This window comes from Carettochelys insculpta, chromosome 7 (assembly GCF_033958435.1).
Source record: "Carettochelys insculpta isolate YL-2023 chromosome 7, ASM3395843v1, whole genome shotgun sequence".
Lineage (NCBI taxonomy): Eukaryota > Metazoa > Chordata > Testudines > Carettochelyidae > Carettochelys > Carettochelys insculpta.
The window spans coordinates 45346713-45365719 of NC_134143.1; the positions used below are offsets into that span (position 1 = coordinate 45346713).

Below are 19007 nucleotides of genomic sequence, written 5' to 3' on the forward strand. Positions count from 1 at the left end.
CACCCCCGTGTGGCAGACTGATGCATTTACATGATGACGTTAGTCTGTCATTCATGAGGGAAAAAAGTTAGAGAGAGAGATTACTGTGGTGAGATGTTCTCCGTTTGTGAGGCTGAAACTGGCTTCCTTTTTACTGTGGTGAATTTCAGTCCTCCTAACTTTGTTAAAAACAATAACTAATCCACTTATATTTTAGTGGGATAGATATACTAATGAAGCCTCTCTGTTACTGATTTGTAGGAAGAAACTGCACTGAAAACTATGAAGCCTCCCTCAACAAAAGCAGAATACAATGAACACGAAATGACAAGTTGCATTTCTCTAATTAATAAAAAACATTATGAACACAGGAAGAAAGCAAATAGATTAAAGGTATTTTATATAGATATGTATATAAGTAACTTTAGGACTTTGTTTTTATGAAGCAATTGCTATGCCTGGAGCAGATTAGCCTCATAGGTGAGGCAAATGGAATCTGAGGCTGAAGAATGCATGTTGTAACAGAGTTCACTGTCACAGACAATTGGCATTTTAATACTGAAGCTTTTAATTAAATATCCAAAGTAAAGAAGCCAACAGAAAATAGGTTTGGTATCAAGGCTGCCCCTCCACTCTGATAGTCCAAGTGCAGAAAATGGGTTTCTTCAAAAACCTTTAAAAAATACCTTGGTAATCACTGGCACCACCAAGTGATATAGCCCCCACTTAAAACCTAGGAAGACACACTTGGATATTGCCCTGTGGGGTATCTCCCAAGCTTTACTCTTTCTTTAGGAGATAGCTTGGAAAAAAATACCTTGCTTGAGGCAGGCATTCACACAGACACTCTCTGGGACATAGAAATCAAATCACAATCTGAAAAAAGTTATTTATTCACAAAAACAGAAGATGTAAAAATACCAAGAAAGTAAATAAGCCTACTAAGTTGCTAGATGTAATTAAAGCAAGTAAGGATTATTAATATTAGAGCACAGAGAATTACTTCCCTACGATTCAGCTTAGAAGTTACAGAGTACAGGGAAAAGAATCAACCATTAGCCAGCCTGAAAAATTCTCCACCAATTCCAAAGTAAACATAACCTGACTGTGTCTGACTAAACTTCTCCTTTCTACTTATATATCCATGCTCTGATTGTGATGTGGCCAGGATATTTATTGGATTAATTCCAGCTGCTTAGGATCAATCATTTGTCTGTCCCTTCTGCCTTAGCCACACAAAGAACACTCAGACTGCAATTGTTCTCCGTTTAAAAGAATTTCTCTTCCTCCCATTGGCTTACTTGACCACCCCACATAGATAGAGCCCTCTGAGGGTTAACCCGTTAACCCTCTGAGGGTTAACCCATTCTCTGCATTCACTGATGACAGTTAGCAAGAGTTGCCAAAGGAATATTGTTTCAAATGCAATTACCGAAAACCCTCTAGAAGCACAATGTCAATTTGCACTTAACTTGCATTAACGTGAGTTAAGTGCAAATCGAAACTGTCTCCTCTCCAACCCCTGGCTCCCCCAGCTGGGGAGCCTGGCATGCAGACAACTGCTTGCAATGCAGTTTCTCCCAGCTGTGTGCCCCCCAGTTGAGAGAAGCCAGGGTCTACATGGCTGCCCCTCCACACACACTTTCCCCAGCTGAGGAAGTCAGCAACTGGAGCTGGCAGCCGTACTGCTTCTTCCAACTAGACTTGGTGGGAACTCACCTCCGCCAATCATTAGGACACACTCAATCAGAGCTCAGGTTTCCTCAGCCTCATTCCTGGGGCACATTTCAATCCAGGAAATCTATAAGGCTTCCAAGGTTGTCTTCAGTGCACATGTTCACATCCCACTGTGCCATTATGCAACAGATGGAGATGATGCTGGGTTCAGCAGAGTTGTTGCAATTTACATGTCCATGAACTCCAACCCACCTATGAGGATACTGCATGGAGTTACCTGTGTTGAATGAACATGAAGAAGAAAAGAGAGTTACCTGTTACTTTAACTATTGTTCTTTGAGATTTGCTGCTCATGTCCATTCATTATCCTGCCTTCTTTCCCTGCTGTTGGAATTTCCAGTAAGAAGGAACTGAAGGGGCAGCTAGCTGACAGTGCCTTTTTAACTGTGCCATGAGGGTGCCACTCTACGACGCACCAGCATTGGTCCCCTCAGGGCACTGTTGAGGGAAAAACTTCTGGCACTCATGCATGTGAGAATGGACACAAGCAACACATCTCAAACAATACCACTTACGGAAACAGATAACTGTAGGGGTTTTTTTGTTTTGTTGTTTGGGTTTTTGTTGTTGTTTTCTTCAGGTGACTGAATCAAGAAGCTGAGATGGGGTTCATTGCTGACAAAGAGCTTAAAAATTACACAATTCTGTCAGAGTAAGAAATGTTTCTCATTTATCACTTGTGAATGAGAATAAACTGTATTGATTAGGTATATGCCAACAGTGTTGGTAGGCTAAGAATGGCTGGCACTTTGGTATAGTGCTAGCTCATACATATACTTGATTGTTGAAGTTTTCCTGTAAACACAATTTCTCTTTTAAAATAAAAACATAAACTAGATGTTTAAGTTTAGTTTTTTAAATGAAGAGTTTAATCAGTGTAGCTCTCTGTTCACTGATCATTCAGTCTAATCTCTTGATTGAACAGTTAACTCTCACAGATCTTACCTTAAAGACTAAACCTGTACCATTTTTTCATAAAATGTAAAAAAATACCATTATACAAGAGCAAAGCCAGACATTTCTGCCAAGATTGTAGTGATAAAAATGCATCAACAATGGATTTATGTAATTTTACCAGTATTTTAATGTAGAAAATTTCTATTCTTATTATTTAGAGAAAACGGGCTTTGGCTCAACAATACCTCTGTCAAGCTAGTGAAGTTTTGCTTCAGGGCATGAATGTTGCATTCAGTAACAACATAACCGATATATTGGCTGCTACTAGTCTAGAAATTATTGAATGCATTGGACGATTTGATCCAGTTTCAAGTAGCCAGTTTTTGGCTCTTCATCAGGTAACACTAATGCTGCTTGAGTCCACATATAATATTTTTAAAAAGTTTTGAGTAACATGAGTAAATGTGTATATTAGACAACATGACAAATGACCACTAACCCACTATGTAAGAGCTAGCTGGCGGTATTATTATTAATGATTACTAAATATACAGGTTGAACCTCTCTAATCCATAATTCTTTCACCCGGCAAACTCCATAATCAACCATAATTTTCGTTAGCTGGGTGACCACTTATCACAGGTGTGGCCAAGTTTCCTGTGGTCCCATAAAGTTTGTTTGCAGCCACCAGTCCTGGCTCTCAGAGTTCTGTGCTATTACAGCTGTAATTTACCCCTAAATGTTTTCTAAGAGCCCAGTAAGAAGTGGAAATGCTGGGAATGTGCTAGAAAATATTGACACCCCCCCAATCAGGCACATTCTCTCATCCAGCACCAGTCAGGTCCCAAGGGTGCCAGATGAGAGAGGTTCAACCTGTACAGTGTTTGCTGATTTTAGTGATGAGTATTATTGACAAATGACTATTGTAAAACCTTGATAGTGTTCATAACATGATCTTCCAGTTTTCCTAAGTAGATGCCATTATTTTATCATTTTACTGTGTATAAAATACCATACAAAATTAAAGAAAACTGTTGCAATTTTAAAGTGTAATCTACTCTCTGATTCCCTCAGTTCCTTCATTCATTGTGTTAAGCGGATTGGAATTTTTACCAGTATATCTAAATCAATATGTCCTATCCTTTGTCAACCATTTTCCAGCAACTAATATTCAGGCTTTCTAAATGTAATTTGAAAATGTCTTCTTGTAGTTACTTTGTTTTTATAATACCAGACTGAATTTCTGTTATAAATTTCTAACCACTTTGGAAGTACTTTTCTGACACAATTCAAGTGAGCCTGATTTGGAGGCTCAGGCTCCCATAAATTCATTAGAACTATCCCCAACTCAGTGCAGAGAGGTGTGGTCTAACAATCAGGACTGACTGAGAGACCAATTTCAGAAAGAAAATAAATAGCTAAGAATCTTCCAGTCCTCGTTATTTATCATCAAACTTTTACATTGTATTGTAATTGTAATTATCTTTGCCATTTTACCATCATCTGATAAGCTTTTTCAATAACTATTTATATAAAACATTTGAGAAAATAAACTACTATTACAGAGCTGTTCAGCATCTATGATGATGAAGGATATCCTGCTTGCAGCCACTTCCGATACTAGCAGCTCTCAGCTCGCAGCACTATTGAATCTTCAGCACCACTTAAAGCAAAAGGGAGACTTAACCAGTAATCTTCTGAAAAATGTGGAGCACAGGCTAACTGCTGTCTCAAAGGTAACTTTTTGCACGGTATTATGCATCTGTGGAACACAGTTGTTCTGGAGTAAAATGATGATTCTTAATTTGTTTGGCCCTGATCCTATCAACACTTTTGTATATGTTCACTACTAATCATGTGAATAGTTTCTTTGACCTAAACTAAAGTTAATCATATGTGTTTAATTGTGTACAAGATTAGAGCTATTGTCTGTTCTTTTGCTTAGTAGGCATGTTTGCCCTGGAATATGTTCTTCTTTCTCGCAAGTTACACATTACTGTCTAATATTTATATGTATGTATTACAGTCTATATAGTTTCTTTTACAGAGAAATGCAAATTGTGCAAGTGTATATTCCTGTGGAAATGCTTGAATTGCTTTTAGAAGATTAAAATGTTGAGTGGAAGTATTTGCTATTCCTTAATATCTCCTGATGATATTAGTCAATTTCAGTACTTGATAGTTTGGGGGTTTTTTGGCTTGGTATACAGTGTAGTAGGCAAATAAATCATGTTAATGTTATCTGTGAAGTACAATATTGCTGTAATATCATTTATTATGCACTATGTTAAAATATTCTTTTCAAAGTATGCCTTTTGCAAATAGTAGTACTTTGGAATTTGGAACTTTGTAGGTTAGTCTCTTGATGAATGCACTGAAAGCATTGGTCATAAAAGAACAAAAAAAGTAATGTGAGTTTTAAATTATTGTACAGGCATGGGGAAATCTCTATGTTCTTGTGCAACACTTTAACATCATAAATGAATTGCCACCAAGCTTCCGCATAATCATTCTCCAGCATTCAAATGACAGGTAAAAAACTTTATCATTTTGTTTTGTACAAATTTTATTTTCCTTTGCCAAGTTATTTTTTCTATTGGAGTTTGGGTTTAGGGTTTTTTAACCTTCTAATTGTTTTGGTTTTATAATGTAGGGTAAGTGAGCAAGTTCAGAAAAAATAAGTGACCAATACTCAAAAATCAACATAAAGTCAATTTTAATTCTCTCTCTCTCTCTCTCTCTCTCTCTCCATGTCTACACGTACCCCTTCCTTTCAAAAGGGACATGTTAATGAGCGGGTTCGAAAGATGCTAATGAGGCGCTGCAATGAATATTCATTCCAGCGCCTCATTAGCATAATGGCGGCCGCGGCGACGCGAAAGTGTGGCTTTTCAAATCGCACTCCGCCCATGGAGATGGGACCTTCTGAAGGACCCCCTAGTTTTCAAAAGCCCTTCTTCCGATCACCAGATAGGAAGAAGGGCTTTCGAAAACTGGGGGGGGGTCCTTTCAGAAGGTCCTGTCTCCATGGGCAGCGCATGATTCAAAAATCCGCATTTTCGAATCACTGCGGCTGCCGTTATGCTAATGAGGCACTGCATATTCATTGCAGTGTCTCATTAGCATCTTTCAAACCCTCCTGCCCCTTTCGAAAGGAAGGGGCACGTGTAGACCCAGCCTCTCTGTTCCTCACAATAGACAGCAGGCAACCAAAATCTTTAGTCCACAAAGTTCTACTTTACTGTCCCCCTCCCCGCCCCCAAGTGTTTCACTCTGCATCCTTTTAGAAGTGGTGGGAAGAGTGAGACTCATTCTGAAGAACCAGATGTGTATACTAAAAGTTTCTCAACAGGTGTAACAGCAAAGAACCTTCTCCCCAAACTTCCCCAGATACACTTAGATGTTGTTTGCTTACAGTTCTGCAAGCTGTATTTTTCTCCTGCTCCCTGATTTTACTTTCTTCTCCCCTTCCCCAGATCCCTAAGGTGGTGTGTATACATCATCTGGGAAAATGCTTTCCAGCGCCAAATGATGGACTTTAGCTATAAATAGCAGTATTCCAGAGCAACTTTGATTAGTTATCCTAATTCAATACCTCCCTCCCCCGACCTCTGTGTACATATTCAGCCACTGGCCCAAGTTACTATCTGTAGCAACACTGCTATTTTTAGCATGGTTGCTCTAGTAGAGCTAGTCTACCTACTCTGGGAAGCATCCTTACAACTGTTATATAGAAATACCCTGAGAAAGCAGGGGAGTCAAAATTAATTGAGCAGTATAATTGACCACCAGTGTTTGGGTGGATTAAACAGGGCTCATTGATCTGGCTCTACATCTTGACAATTTTGAATAAGTGTGGCTCATTGTCCTTTGTCTTATTAGTTTGCCTGTTCTGACAAGATCACATGAAGCAAGCTAGGATGTGGCTCTTTGCTGGGAGAGGCTATAGTAAGCAGCCACCATGACTCTCTGAATTTTTTTTAAAAAGGGTGCTATCTGGCTGCTGGTTGAGTGGTAGCCTTCTTGCCTGCTATTTGGGAGTCCCAGGTTCCATTCCAGGTCAATGGAGTAGCTCATGTAATGGCGGGGGTGGGGAGGGATAGCTCAGTGGTTTGAGCATTGGCCTTGTAAACCCAAGGTTGTGAATTCAATCCTTGAGGAAGCCATTTAGGGGTCTGGGGTAAACCAATCAAAAAATCTACCAGGGATGGTCCTTGGACCAGACTTGATGACCTCTCAAGGTCCCTCCCAGTCCTATAAGATATGTACACCTCCATATATACAACACTACTGCATTCTTTCTGAGAGAGCAACTCACAAGATTATCAGTCCAATCCTATTTTATCTGTATCTTTTAAATCCCAGAGGGTGTATCTATATGGGCACAAATCTTCAAAATAGCCATGCTAATGGCCATTTCAAAGATGGCTAATGAGGCACTGAATGGACTATTCAGTGCCTCATTAGCATTAGGATGCTTCCAGCCGCGGCGCGGCTACATGGAGGTCCTTTTCAAAAGGATCCACACCTTTCGAAATCCCCTTATCGCGCTCACTGATCAGAGTAAGGGGATTTTGAAAGGTGCGGGTTCTTTTGAAAAGGACCCCCATGCAGCCATGCTGAGCGACACCCTTTCAAAAGTGGTGCTTTCAAAGCACCATGGCCGGAAGAGCCCTAATGCTAATGAGGCGCTGAATATTCAATTCAGCACCTCATTAGTAGTCTTCAAAATATGGCTATTTCAAAGATTTGTGCCTGTGTAGACACAGCCTTATTGTTTGAGGATTATATCTCTCAAAAGCAATCTGGAGTGAATCTGTGTCTGGCGGTCTCTGATTTGCCAGCTTTGGATGTGGTCTGCAAGATTTGGGCACTTGTCCAAGCTCAGTAGTGCTTAATACATATTGGGGCATCTGTGAGCAAATAATGTTCGAGGGAAATCATTTATTTGCAGGGATGAAAGGTCTGACTCAGTGAATTGTCAGATATCTATCTCTTATTGCTTTCCATAGATCAGTGTTGTATAGTGCAGTGATTGCTAAGCAAAATCTCAGTAGTGGACAACAGAAAGGCAAACCTGTTCAGCAAATGGGTGAGTGTCTCTCTTTAGAAATAAAGTGATCAAAATGGTGATGTTAACATATCCATAGCGCTTACTGTTGCACTGAGTACAAGAAAACCCAACTCACATGATCAAGCAATTGATATAATTTTAAGACGGTGTGCTAAAGGTTTTTGACTGCCAAAAATGTTATAGTCAGAAAAATCATTATTGCAAGCTCTTTATTATTATATCCTTTTTATAGGTTAGGCGTGATGTGTGTGTTTTAAGGTGTTATCAAAATGTAATTGCATCCTTAATAGTATGGGAGAAGATCATTTTTCTTGGAACATCAAGGAATGTGCTTTTAGATACTTGATCCTCTTTCTGCCACTGTCTCTCCAAGTTCAATATAGACCTATATTACTGTTTTTAACTTCATAGTAACCATATGGAAATAATAATGCTGTTGCTTAATACTACATTTTATTACCATATGTACTGAAATTATTCAAAGTGGAGTATAAAAATATGTGGATTTGTAGAAATTATGTTTTTGAAGGACAATATTCCTAATTACTTTTTCTCATTAGTGCGGGCAAAAGTTTCTCGTTTTCCTGTGACTCCTGATAAAATCTTGATTTTGTTGGAAAAAGTGCATCTTTACAAACTGGAAAAGATGAACAGTCCTCTCAAACAGGAATTACAAACGAAATTTAATGGACAGAAGATTGACTGTCAAAAATGGGAAGAAACTGATCCAAAAATAGATCTGGTAATACATTGGATTCAGGTTTTTAATTTGTAAAATAGATGCCAAATATGTATACAGAAAGTAAATCAAAAAGCTGTGCAAAATAGCCCTCATCTAGAATTCCTAACATTTATTACAAATTAAACTTCTTCTAAACTCTTTAACTGTTATCTCTTGTGTAGCTTTACTTTCAGATGTACTGATTTTTCTCTGTTCTAAATAGAAGTTTGTTTTTGTTACGGAAGTTTTTTCCAACATCTTTGAACTTTAACAGTTTAGACTGGTGGAACTTGATGTAAAATGAAATTAATAATTTCTCCCCAAATGGAATATTATATATCTTAAGAGCTTTCATTTAAACTTATATTTAAGAATAGGGGAAGGGTTTTTAAAAGTAAACTACAGGTTCAGCCTCTCTAATCCGGCACCCTCAGGACCTGACTGGTGCCAGACAAGAAAATTTGCTGGGTCACAGGAGGTCAATATTGTCTAGCAGCATTACCATCACCACTTTTACTGCTTACTGGACTCTGAGAGAAGACTTTTGGGGTAAATTACAGCTGAATAACAGCACACAATACTGAGAGTCAGGACTAGTGACTGTAAACAGGCTTTATGGGACTGCGGGAAACTTGGCCGCACCCATGATAAGTCGTAGTCTGGCTAATGAAAATCATGCTGGATTACAGATATTGTTGTACAAGAGTGTTCCAGATTAGTGAGATTCATCTTTTATAGGAGTTAGGCCCCAAGCTCCCCATTGGTTTTAATTCCCTTAGGCATTCCTGAAAGTCTTTAGGTCCCTATTAAGCCCCAATCCAGAAAAGATTTATGTAGTGCTTAAGTTTATACAGTCAGTGGAACTGTTCACAATGCATAAAGTTAAAGCTTTTGCATAAGTAATCGCAGGATTCGGTCCTTCGTATTCATTCAGTGTGTTTAGCTTATAAAATGGTGGAAAACTGATGTCACTTCAAGAACTCTGGCTTCATTAGATTAAATATGCTCTTACACACAGCAGTTAATTTTCTCACAGGCATGCAATATATATGATGTTCAAATGCCAAAGATAACTTATAAAGCCTCACCACAAGAGCACTGAAAAACAGCTACAGGTTGAATTTCTCTAATCTGGGACTCTCTGGTCTGGCAACATTCACGGTTCAACAGGACCATAGATGTTGCTGGACCAGAGAGCCCCAGCAACCAGGAATGGAAGCCAGTGAGGAGCTGATAGCCAGAAGTGGAGCTGGGTTGGCATCAAGGGAGCCAGCAGACAGGATCTTAGACAGGGCTGGGAGCAGAGTCAGCAGCCGGGAAGTTGGCTACCCACTGAAGCCAATGGCACAGGGTTCAGCCTTGACCTCCCCTGGTCCTGCAAACTCCTTGGGTTGGGACCCATGAGGTCCTGAAAGTGTCTACCTATTTTTAAAAATAGATTGGTCAAATATTTTTGTCTGAGTTGTCAGTGTTTCATGTCCCATGTGATACAGAATAATGTGAGAAGATTCCATGCATGTGAAGTTGAAATGATGGCTTGGCACCTATTTACAGATTTGCTGCAGTTGCAGCTATCACTCAAGTCATTTGCACACAGACTACCTTCTTGGCACCTCTTCAAGGAAGTTCTTTCCTGTATCCAGCTTTTCTGCAAGTCTTATGCAGGTTACTAGTGGCTCCTGGTAAAAACAGACCTCTGGTCACTAGGTGACAATACACATATAACTGTGTGATAAATAACATGTATAAGAAGAGAACTCTTGTTTTTTAAAAATTTAAATATTATTGTTGCTTTAAATAGATCTTTGAATACTTCCAGCTACCCAGAAGAAAATTTTAAAGTTAAAAGGAGAAGCTTTTTCCAGTTTCTCTCAGCAAAAGTCCTAATTAAAAACCAGAGCAAAATACCAATGATTTTTTAAGCCATATCCACCCTTTGTTGTTGTGGTGAACTGTGTATTAGTTATTTTGGCTCTCAGTCTTCTCCCTTCCTTTTGACCAACAGTAAATAACAATAACATGATAACATAGGTTAGGATGAACAAGGCCAGAATTTTAAAACATTGGTGTCCGTATGTACACATGAACTGTATCTATTCAGATACCTCTCATGAAAATTAAAAGGCTAACACCTTCCTTTCCAGTTAAACACTGTCACTTGCCTGCCAATAATAGAATTTGCTTCACAGATCCAATCTGCTGCAAATGGATGGGATAGCATTTATCAGCTGTTCATACAGATATTTAGCAATTCACAATTGCATGTGTTCAGTGTTTCTGCACACGCACACACGCACTCCATTACACCCACACAAATGGAGACTGGGGCTAGATATCTATAGGAAGTGGACCTTTCAATGTCAAATTAATCTTGTATGTGTTTTTGATTTTTCCTTTCTTTGCTATTCAGTTATTTCCCTTTCTTTTATTTCTAATCTACATTCCTGTCTCTCCGTTTCTTTGTTAACCTCCTTTCATCTCTGCCTGTCTTTTCTCACCCTGTCTGCTTTCCTCATCTGCCACCCTATCATTCGCACTCTCCCTGAGTCCATACTTTTTCTCTACCATTCCTATCCACTTCCCCTTTCTTACTTTTCCTTCTCTGATTTGTGCCATTAGCTGGCTTCTTTCTTTTCCTGGCCTTCTCTCTTCTTCCTCCTCCTCCTCCCAGTTATCTCCCTGACAGCAATTAATTCATTATTCAGTAAAAAGAATTTGTGCCTAAAATATACCGTTTTATATCCCCAGGAATAATGACTCTTACATTAGAGAAGAGATAGTCAACAAAATGTTGAAATTAACAAGAGTGTTCAGAGACACCAATTTTGAAACATAATTAAGTGATTTAAGTAAAATTGTTTATTTTAACTTTATGATGTTTCACTTAGTTACAAGCCATAATAATTCAATTTAACCCTAATTAGCCTATTGTATTTCTCATCTTTGTTGTCATTTAACTTTGTGAGGATTCTAATGATTTGTTTTTATTTGTATGATAGAATCTAACAGAAAACATCAGTGAAAATGAGAAAAAAAAAATATCAGATTTCTCTGACATTTTAAAAGCGATGGAAGAATATCTGAAACCAGTTTTGTCAGAATTTGATTTTGCTGATTTTAGGTAAGATTTTTACAAATGTCCTCTGGTCATCTCCTTTCCTAAATCTTACTGATATTAACATTAAAATATTTATGAAGTTAAGTTTCAATCCTGCAAAAATTTACATACATGCATAGTTTTAAACAGGAATGGTCTGATGAAAGGAACTACTTATGTTCTTAAAGGTAACATATGCAAGTTTTTGTAGGATCAAGTCTTAAACAGGATTAATGTCCATCATGTTAAATGTTATAGTATAACAAAAGTTATATAGTATTAAAATCAGACTTCACACATTATTATTAAACTATATAAGGCTGTCATTTTCCAGGGAACCTAAGAGAGTTAGATCCTCAAACATCCACAAAATTTCAATGAGCTCTAGATATGTTTGCTTTACACTGCTTTGAAAATCCCAGTTTTCCACAATATATGTAGTATTTTGAGATATAATTCTTATTTTCAGACAGCAGAGTCCATCTGCTGCAGTTTCAGCTGCAGAATCGGGAAAAATAAAAAACAAAGATAAGGAGACAAAACATACTGGATTACAAGGTATGTCATGTTTAGAAATAATATATAGGGGCAGATTTTGAAACACTGACTTTCCTCTCCTGTGCTTCCTTTCTACAACAGTTTATAGGTACAAATAATTGTAAGTGCAGTTTAGGCAATTTACTGTACATGTCCAGGTATTTGAATATGTCTGCAAAATAGCTGCTTAGATTCACCAATGCTTTCAAAGCTTCACAAGCTCATAGGAGGCCAATCTCTTCGGGATCAAAAATGGCCCATTGCAGAAGGTCAAAAAAGGAGGATTTTTCTGGTGTCCATCAATCTCCCCGTTCATCTTCTCCTCCACTCTTCTAGGTTGTGGGTGTCTGACAGTCTGTATGACTTAGTAACATCCTATTCTTGGTCTGCACAGAAAAGCTACATTGGCATAGGTCCATAGTTCTGCCAATACAAAGCCAAGTATCAATGCAGCTATGGTGACTGAAGATAGTGTTAACTAAGATAGATGGAGTGTCCACACTCCAACTTATGTCAGAATAGGAAATATCACAATAAAATGTGATTATCTATGACCGAACTAATATCATAGAAGGGCAAAACTCGAAATGTCATGAGACTCAACAGCCATCCTGTTCAATCAGTTACTCAAGGTACTAAACGTATCGAGGCTATTTGTCTCTTTCTGAAAGAGAGGCTAACACCTAATCATTGCAAACATTTCAGTGCACACATTGAAGAACATAATATTAAATAACAAAGGTAAATTCAATGAAAATAACTCAATATCAAAAATCTCAAACTGAAAAAAGTTATTAAAACTGATAAGTGAAATAGACTAACAAATTTGTAAAGCAACTAATAATTCTTCTCAATGTTGACTAAGCAGTGGATTTAAAGAAGTGGACCTATGATAATTCTGGTTTAAGATTATTCAGTTTTCGGATACGTATGCCTAGCTGGAAATTTTTGTGATAACTTAAAAATTAGGGCATAACTGCAGAGCATCCTCCTTGAGGGGTCGGTGAATTAATAGGCTAGATTGGAAGTGGAGAACAGTAAAGGAGTCTGCAAATAGGCTACGATTACACTAGCAACTTTTGCCTACAAAACCCCAGTTTTGTCAGTAAAACTGAGGGAACATCCACACACAAAATGCCTTTGGTCAATGCTTTGTGGACAAAACTCAGCATTTTATCCAGCAATGTTCTGCCTTTCAGCCATGAGGCATAATGCTGCTGTTGACAGATTCTGTTGACAAAAAATGCTGTGTGGCCACTCTGGGGGGGCCTTCTCTCAACAGACAGGGCATCCAGAACAATGAGCATCCATGTCTGCTGTGCTTCTGGGTGCTTGTTTTGTCAAGAGAATACCCGGGCAGTCCAGCTTAAATATTGAGTCTCTTCTGGTATGTCTATGATCTGAAGAAGTGGATCTGTCCCACGAAAGCTCATCACCTAATAAATTATTTTGTTAGTCTTTAAAGTGCTACTGGACTGCTTTTTTGTTCTGTCCACAGAAGTTTTGTTGAGAAATCTCTTCTGACAGTGACTTCGGTTGACAGAGCACTTTAGTTTAACCATAGACATAGTGAATAAGGTGACGCTTACATGGAAACAACATGGGCAGTTTAGAAAATAGGGGCTAGATATGAAAAGGTTTTGCATAACAGACTTTTCTGGTTTAAGTGGCCATAGCGCACACACATGAGGAGGTATAAATGCTAGCAAGATTAGTACACAGAAAAGTAATTAAAGGAGTTAAAGGAAAAGTAATTAAAGTGATCTTAGTAATTGAAGTAAGCAAATATAAGCCTCGGGGGGTAGCCATGTTAGTCTGTAGCAAGCAAAAAAACTAGCAGCCCTTGAAGACTAACAATTGTATTTATTAGATAATGAGATTTTGTGAGTAAGACCCACTTCATAAGATTCTGGAGCAAAAATGAGCAATCAGGATACTTCTACACATGCCACCTCTACACTGTCAATCTGCAATTTGAAGTCTGCACTTTGAAATTCTAATGGCTGCCATTAAGCTAATGAGGCATTGCATATGCACATTAGTGCCTCATTACCATGCCACCTTCAATGGGAGATGGCAAGTGTAGAAGGAGCCAGGTTTGTATATATATAACAGGGAAGAAAGAAGAAGTTAAAAAAAAAAAGAAAAAAGAAGCAGGGAAGTCACCTATCATTAATACGACCTCTGTAAAAAGTAACTTTACATTCCCTCACACACACACACACACACAAAATGGAAGGGAGACTTCTTGGAGTGTGGTATATTAACACATTCAGTAACTCAGTGGTTAGAAACACATAACACACTGCATAAAATATTCTAAAAATTATAACAAAGTCTGAAGTGAGATTTTGAATTTAGAAAATAGCTTTCCTTTACTTTCATGCAATGTAATGTTACAAGTGAGAAACATCTGAGGATATTTCTATGACTTCCAAGTAATTCTCATTCTCACATGCAAAGATAGCATAACTGCAGGAAGATGTGTAAAATACAGGGCAGAACAGTGATTTAATGAAATTGCTAAATAAACTGAGTTTAAACAAGAAACTGAATTTAAACAAAATGGTAAGAAATTAGCCATTAAACAAATGTGGTTGACTCATTAGCTTCTTAGTGTAATACCACTTGACTAAGGTGGCCTTTTTAGTGTTGAGGAAGTAAAGTAGCTGCATTTTCTCTTAATAGACCCTCCTTATGGCATTCTTCCAAAGCAAGTGCAGCCTGGGCATCACCCTAAGTTCTTGTCCAAAGTACTATCTGATTGTCCTTTTAATCAGTCATACCTTCCAGTTTCTTTTCCAAAACCATATGCTCATAAAGATGGGGGGAAAGTGGCATACTCCATGTTCACTGATCCCTGAAAATCCTTTGGGTGGCTTCCCAACTCCTGTGCTATGTCTATACTACTGCAGAAGATGGACCCATTCAGGGTTGATCTTCCGAGGTTTTGTTTCACACAGGTTCAAAACAGAGCTTTCCAGAGTTAATTTCAACCCTGGAACTCCTCGCTAGTGGAAAAGATTAAGGAAGGTCAATGAGAGAATCGCTGCTGTCGACTTTCTTCCATGTAGACAGACATTGAAGTTGACTGCTGCTAAGTGTCTTTTAGCTATGCAATTGACGTAGCTAAAATTATGTATTGGTTATCCACTTCTATGTCTAGTATGTCTGGGCAGGGGGGATAGCTCAGTGGTTCGAGCATTGGCGTGCTAAACCCAGGGTTGTGAGCTCAGTCTTTGAGAGGGCCATTTAGGGATCTGGGGCAAATAGATAAATAAATATCTGTCAGGATGGTGGTAGGCCCTACTGGGAGGGGACTTGATGACCTCTGAAGCTCTCTTCCAGTTCTATGAGATGGGTATGTCTTCATAATCTTTGTTTCTTATATAGGAAGAATAAGAAGCCATTCTGTGATGGTACAATGTCTTTCTAAATGGATTACAAGTAGCATTGTATGTTCTGTATCACTGAAGGTCTGATGCCTTCTGAGACAATGTGAGATCATTCAGCCAGAGCACATTCAGCCTCTGCTACCTTTGTAGAAAAGCTCCCTGTTGTTATCATTTTTACAGTGGTAGTGTGGCCCTCAGTAGAATAGTCTCAGAGAGGTAGCCATGTTAGGCTGTACCTTCACAAAACAAAAAGCTTGTCCTATAGCACCTTAAAGACTACAGTATTATTTATTAGGTGATGAGTTTTCATGGGACAGACCCACTTCTTCAGCTCTGCAGAATGCTGATAACTGAGAGGAAGAACATTTGTTTAAAAAAAGATAGAAAAAATTTAAAGAAAAAAGTTGACAAATCAGCTAGATAGGGCAGAAGGAAGAGGTGGGGAAGATATCATTGATATACCATAAGTAAAGGAGGAGTCTTAGGGAACAGGAGCTGAGGAAATATAGTTCTAAGTCAGTCATAAAAATGGTAGCATACTTTGGGACCATGCAGGTGCCCATAGTGGTGCCACTGATCTGGAGATATAAATTGTCCCCAAATTGGAAATAATTGTGGGTGAAGGCAAAGTTACATATCTCAGCCACCAGATGTGCCTCCTTTACTTATACTATATTGATGATATCTTTATCATTTGGACCCTTTAAGAATTCTACATGGATTTCAACAACTTGCACCCCACCATCAGTCTCAGCCTTGATCATTGCACATGAAAGATCCATTTCCTGTACACCACAGTACAAGTCACTGAGGATCAAATCAATACTATCCTATATCAGAAACCCACTGACCACTATTCTTGCCTGCATGCCTCCAGCTTCCTTCCAGGACACGTTATACAATCCGTCGTTTATGGTCAAGCCCTTAGATACAACAGCATCTGCTCTAGTTCTACTGACAGGGACCAAAAGCTCTAAGATCTCTACCAGGCATTCATAAAACTTAATTACCCACCAGAAGAAGTAAAGAAATAGAGTGACAGGGCCAGACAAATACCCAGAAGCCATCTACTTCTAGATAGGCCCAAGAAGGTTAATAACAGAACACCATTTGTCATCACCCTGTAGCCCCCAACTCAAACCCCTCCAGAGCATTATCAACAATCTACAACCTGTACTGGAACATGATGCACTTCCATAGGCCCTGAGTGACAGACCTGTTATTTCCTACAGATAGCCGCCTAACCTCAGGAAAATTTTCACTAGCAACCATATGCCACACCACAGAAATACTAATACTGGTACCTTTTCTTGCAACAAACCCCATTGCCAACTCTGTCCACATATTTACACTGGAGACACCATCACTGGACCTACCCACGTCAGTTACATGATCAGGGGCTCGTATTCCTGAACTTCCACTAATATGATATGTTCCATCATGTGCCAGCAATGCCCTTCTGCCATGTATATTGGACAAACTGGACAATCATTTCACCAAAGAACGAATGGACACAAATCAGACATTAGGAATCTGAATACACATAAACTGGTAAGTGAGCATTTCAGTTTAGCAGGATGCAGTATTCAGCACTTGATGGTGAGCATTTTAAAACAAAGAGATTTTAACATAAAGGGAGATACCTGAGTTGAACCTGGCCCTTCTGGCAGGCATCTGGCATTAATAGAAGGGTTACACAAGTTTGATACCTATCACCTCGGACTCAACAAATGTATCAATTATCGTATTCATTACAAGGACAGTTTCCCCACTTTTGATATGCACAGTGACCACAGGCATTTCACTTAAATTAACAGACACTTGCAGAGGCTCCTTTTCTTTCCTCCTTTCTTTCTTCCCCGTCTAGCTGATTCATCAGCTTTTTCTTTCACTTTTTCTGACATTTTTATAAATTCTCTGCCTCCCAGTTATCAGTATTCTCCAGATCTGAAGAAGTGGGTCTGTCCCACAAAAGCTCATCACCTAATAAGTAATATTGTTAATCTTTAAGGTGCTACAGGACTGCCCTCAGTAGAGACACTTTCTAGACATTTATGCAATTACTTCCACAACAAGAAACAATGCAAATATAGGGAAAGCAGTCCGCCATTCTCTTTTCAGATGAGACTCTTGGTCTCGCCTCCATTGAAAATAGTTTGAATCATCTGCAGTGTAATGAATATATGAAATCATTCAAAGAAAAAATGGTTACTTAATGTCTCACAACTGTGGGAGTTGCATTGCATCTGTCCGTTCCACAATACACCCTGCTTCCTCAGGGCATCGGAGTTTATCATCTAGGATTCCAGTATGAGCGATCTAAAGGACAAACAGGACAGCTTTACTCTTTATAGCCTCACTTCCAAAATTAAGAGAAATCAAAGTAAATGTGTGGCTGCCCTTATCAGAGCCTCTAGGGAAAACTCTCTAACACTTGTGCATGAGTTGCACATATACTTACAATGGAAAGTATGTATGCATGCATCTTAAAATTACAAGGAGGCAAAAAAACTTTTTTTTTCATACAGAAAGATACTGCTGTCTTTGGCTAACAGGTCCTTTAAATGTGTACTTTGCCTGAAATTCATTTAACTTGTGTTTTTGTTACTATGTTGCTTGCCAGAATAAGCAAGTCTGCTCACTGCCTAATATTATCCCTATCGCAGAAACTGTATATATGGCAAATTCACCTGATGCTGCTCAATGGTTAATATTGTTGTTAATAAGGGAGTACCTTCTCCTCTGAAGGAGAATTTATGCTCCACAAATGCATATCCTAGGAAGCTTGCAGAGCCTTTCTTTTGGTGAAAGGAATTATACACAATATTATTATTATTAAAATATATATTATTTTAAAAGCATGTTTTGCAGTGGGATAAAGCGGAAACACATAATCACAGGTAATTTTAATTAACATATTTATGATGGATTACTAAATATCTCATTTTTGTTGTATCAGGTGGACTTATGGATTCAGGTGACTGTGTGATATTACTGGCAGACGAACTACTTATGGAGTTACCTCTGGAAGCACTGTGTATCTTTCAGGAGGAGGCAATAAATTCTGTATCCAGAGACTTTTCTCTCCAAATTCTCTACAATCGAATACATGTAGAAGAACCAGGTACAATTACACTTACCTAATTTGCTTTCAGAAATGATATCATGAAACAGAGAAGCTAAATTGAAAAATTCAGATTAAGCAAAGCAGTCTAAGGGCTTGCTAGCCCATTGAGTTAGGGGAGAGCATGCTGGAGTTAAGCCTAAAAGAGGCTCTGCAGAGGATGATTTTTGCACTGCCTCATCTCAGTCAGCTGATCCCTAGCACTATCAGAGTATGAACCTTGGAGCTGAACAGGCACGCTGGGACCTCTATCACCTTAAAAAGCTGCAATTTCACCACAAAATAGCCATAACAGAAGAGAGAGTCTCCATTCCTTCAACATTTAATTATTGTTTCCCATTATACTACAGTCTGAGGAAGTACAAGACACAAAAATGTCTGTCTCTTCAGATTCAAAACATTCCTTATATTCCGTATCTTTTTAAACCTTTTTTCTGAGAATGAGC

General features: G+C 38.6%; 1 protein-coding gene across 1 annotated transcript in view; it reads left to right on the top strand.

Annotated features, from left to right (window-relative positions):
• The window catches only part of CFAP46 (cilia and flagella associated protein 46), a 167993-nt gene that overhangs the window by 133479 nt on the left and 15507 nt on the right, over positions 1–19007 (top strand). The window contains exons 43-51 of the mRNA XM_074999578.1: positions 241–372; positions 2832–3011; positions 4179–4349; positions 5048–5145; positions 7626–7705; positions 8248–8429; positions 11408–11529; positions 11975–12063; positions 18397–18561. Coding sequence (XP_074855679.1) covers positions 241–372; positions 2832–3011; positions 4179–4349; positions 5048–5145; positions 7626–7705; positions 8248–8429; positions 11408–11529; positions 11975–12063; positions 18397–18561 — 1219 coding nt within the window. The remainder of the gene's footprint in view (positions 1–240; positions 373–2831; positions 3012–4178; positions 4350–5047; positions 5146–7625; positions 7706–8247; positions 8430–11407; positions 11530–11974; positions 12064–18396; positions 18562–19007) is intronic.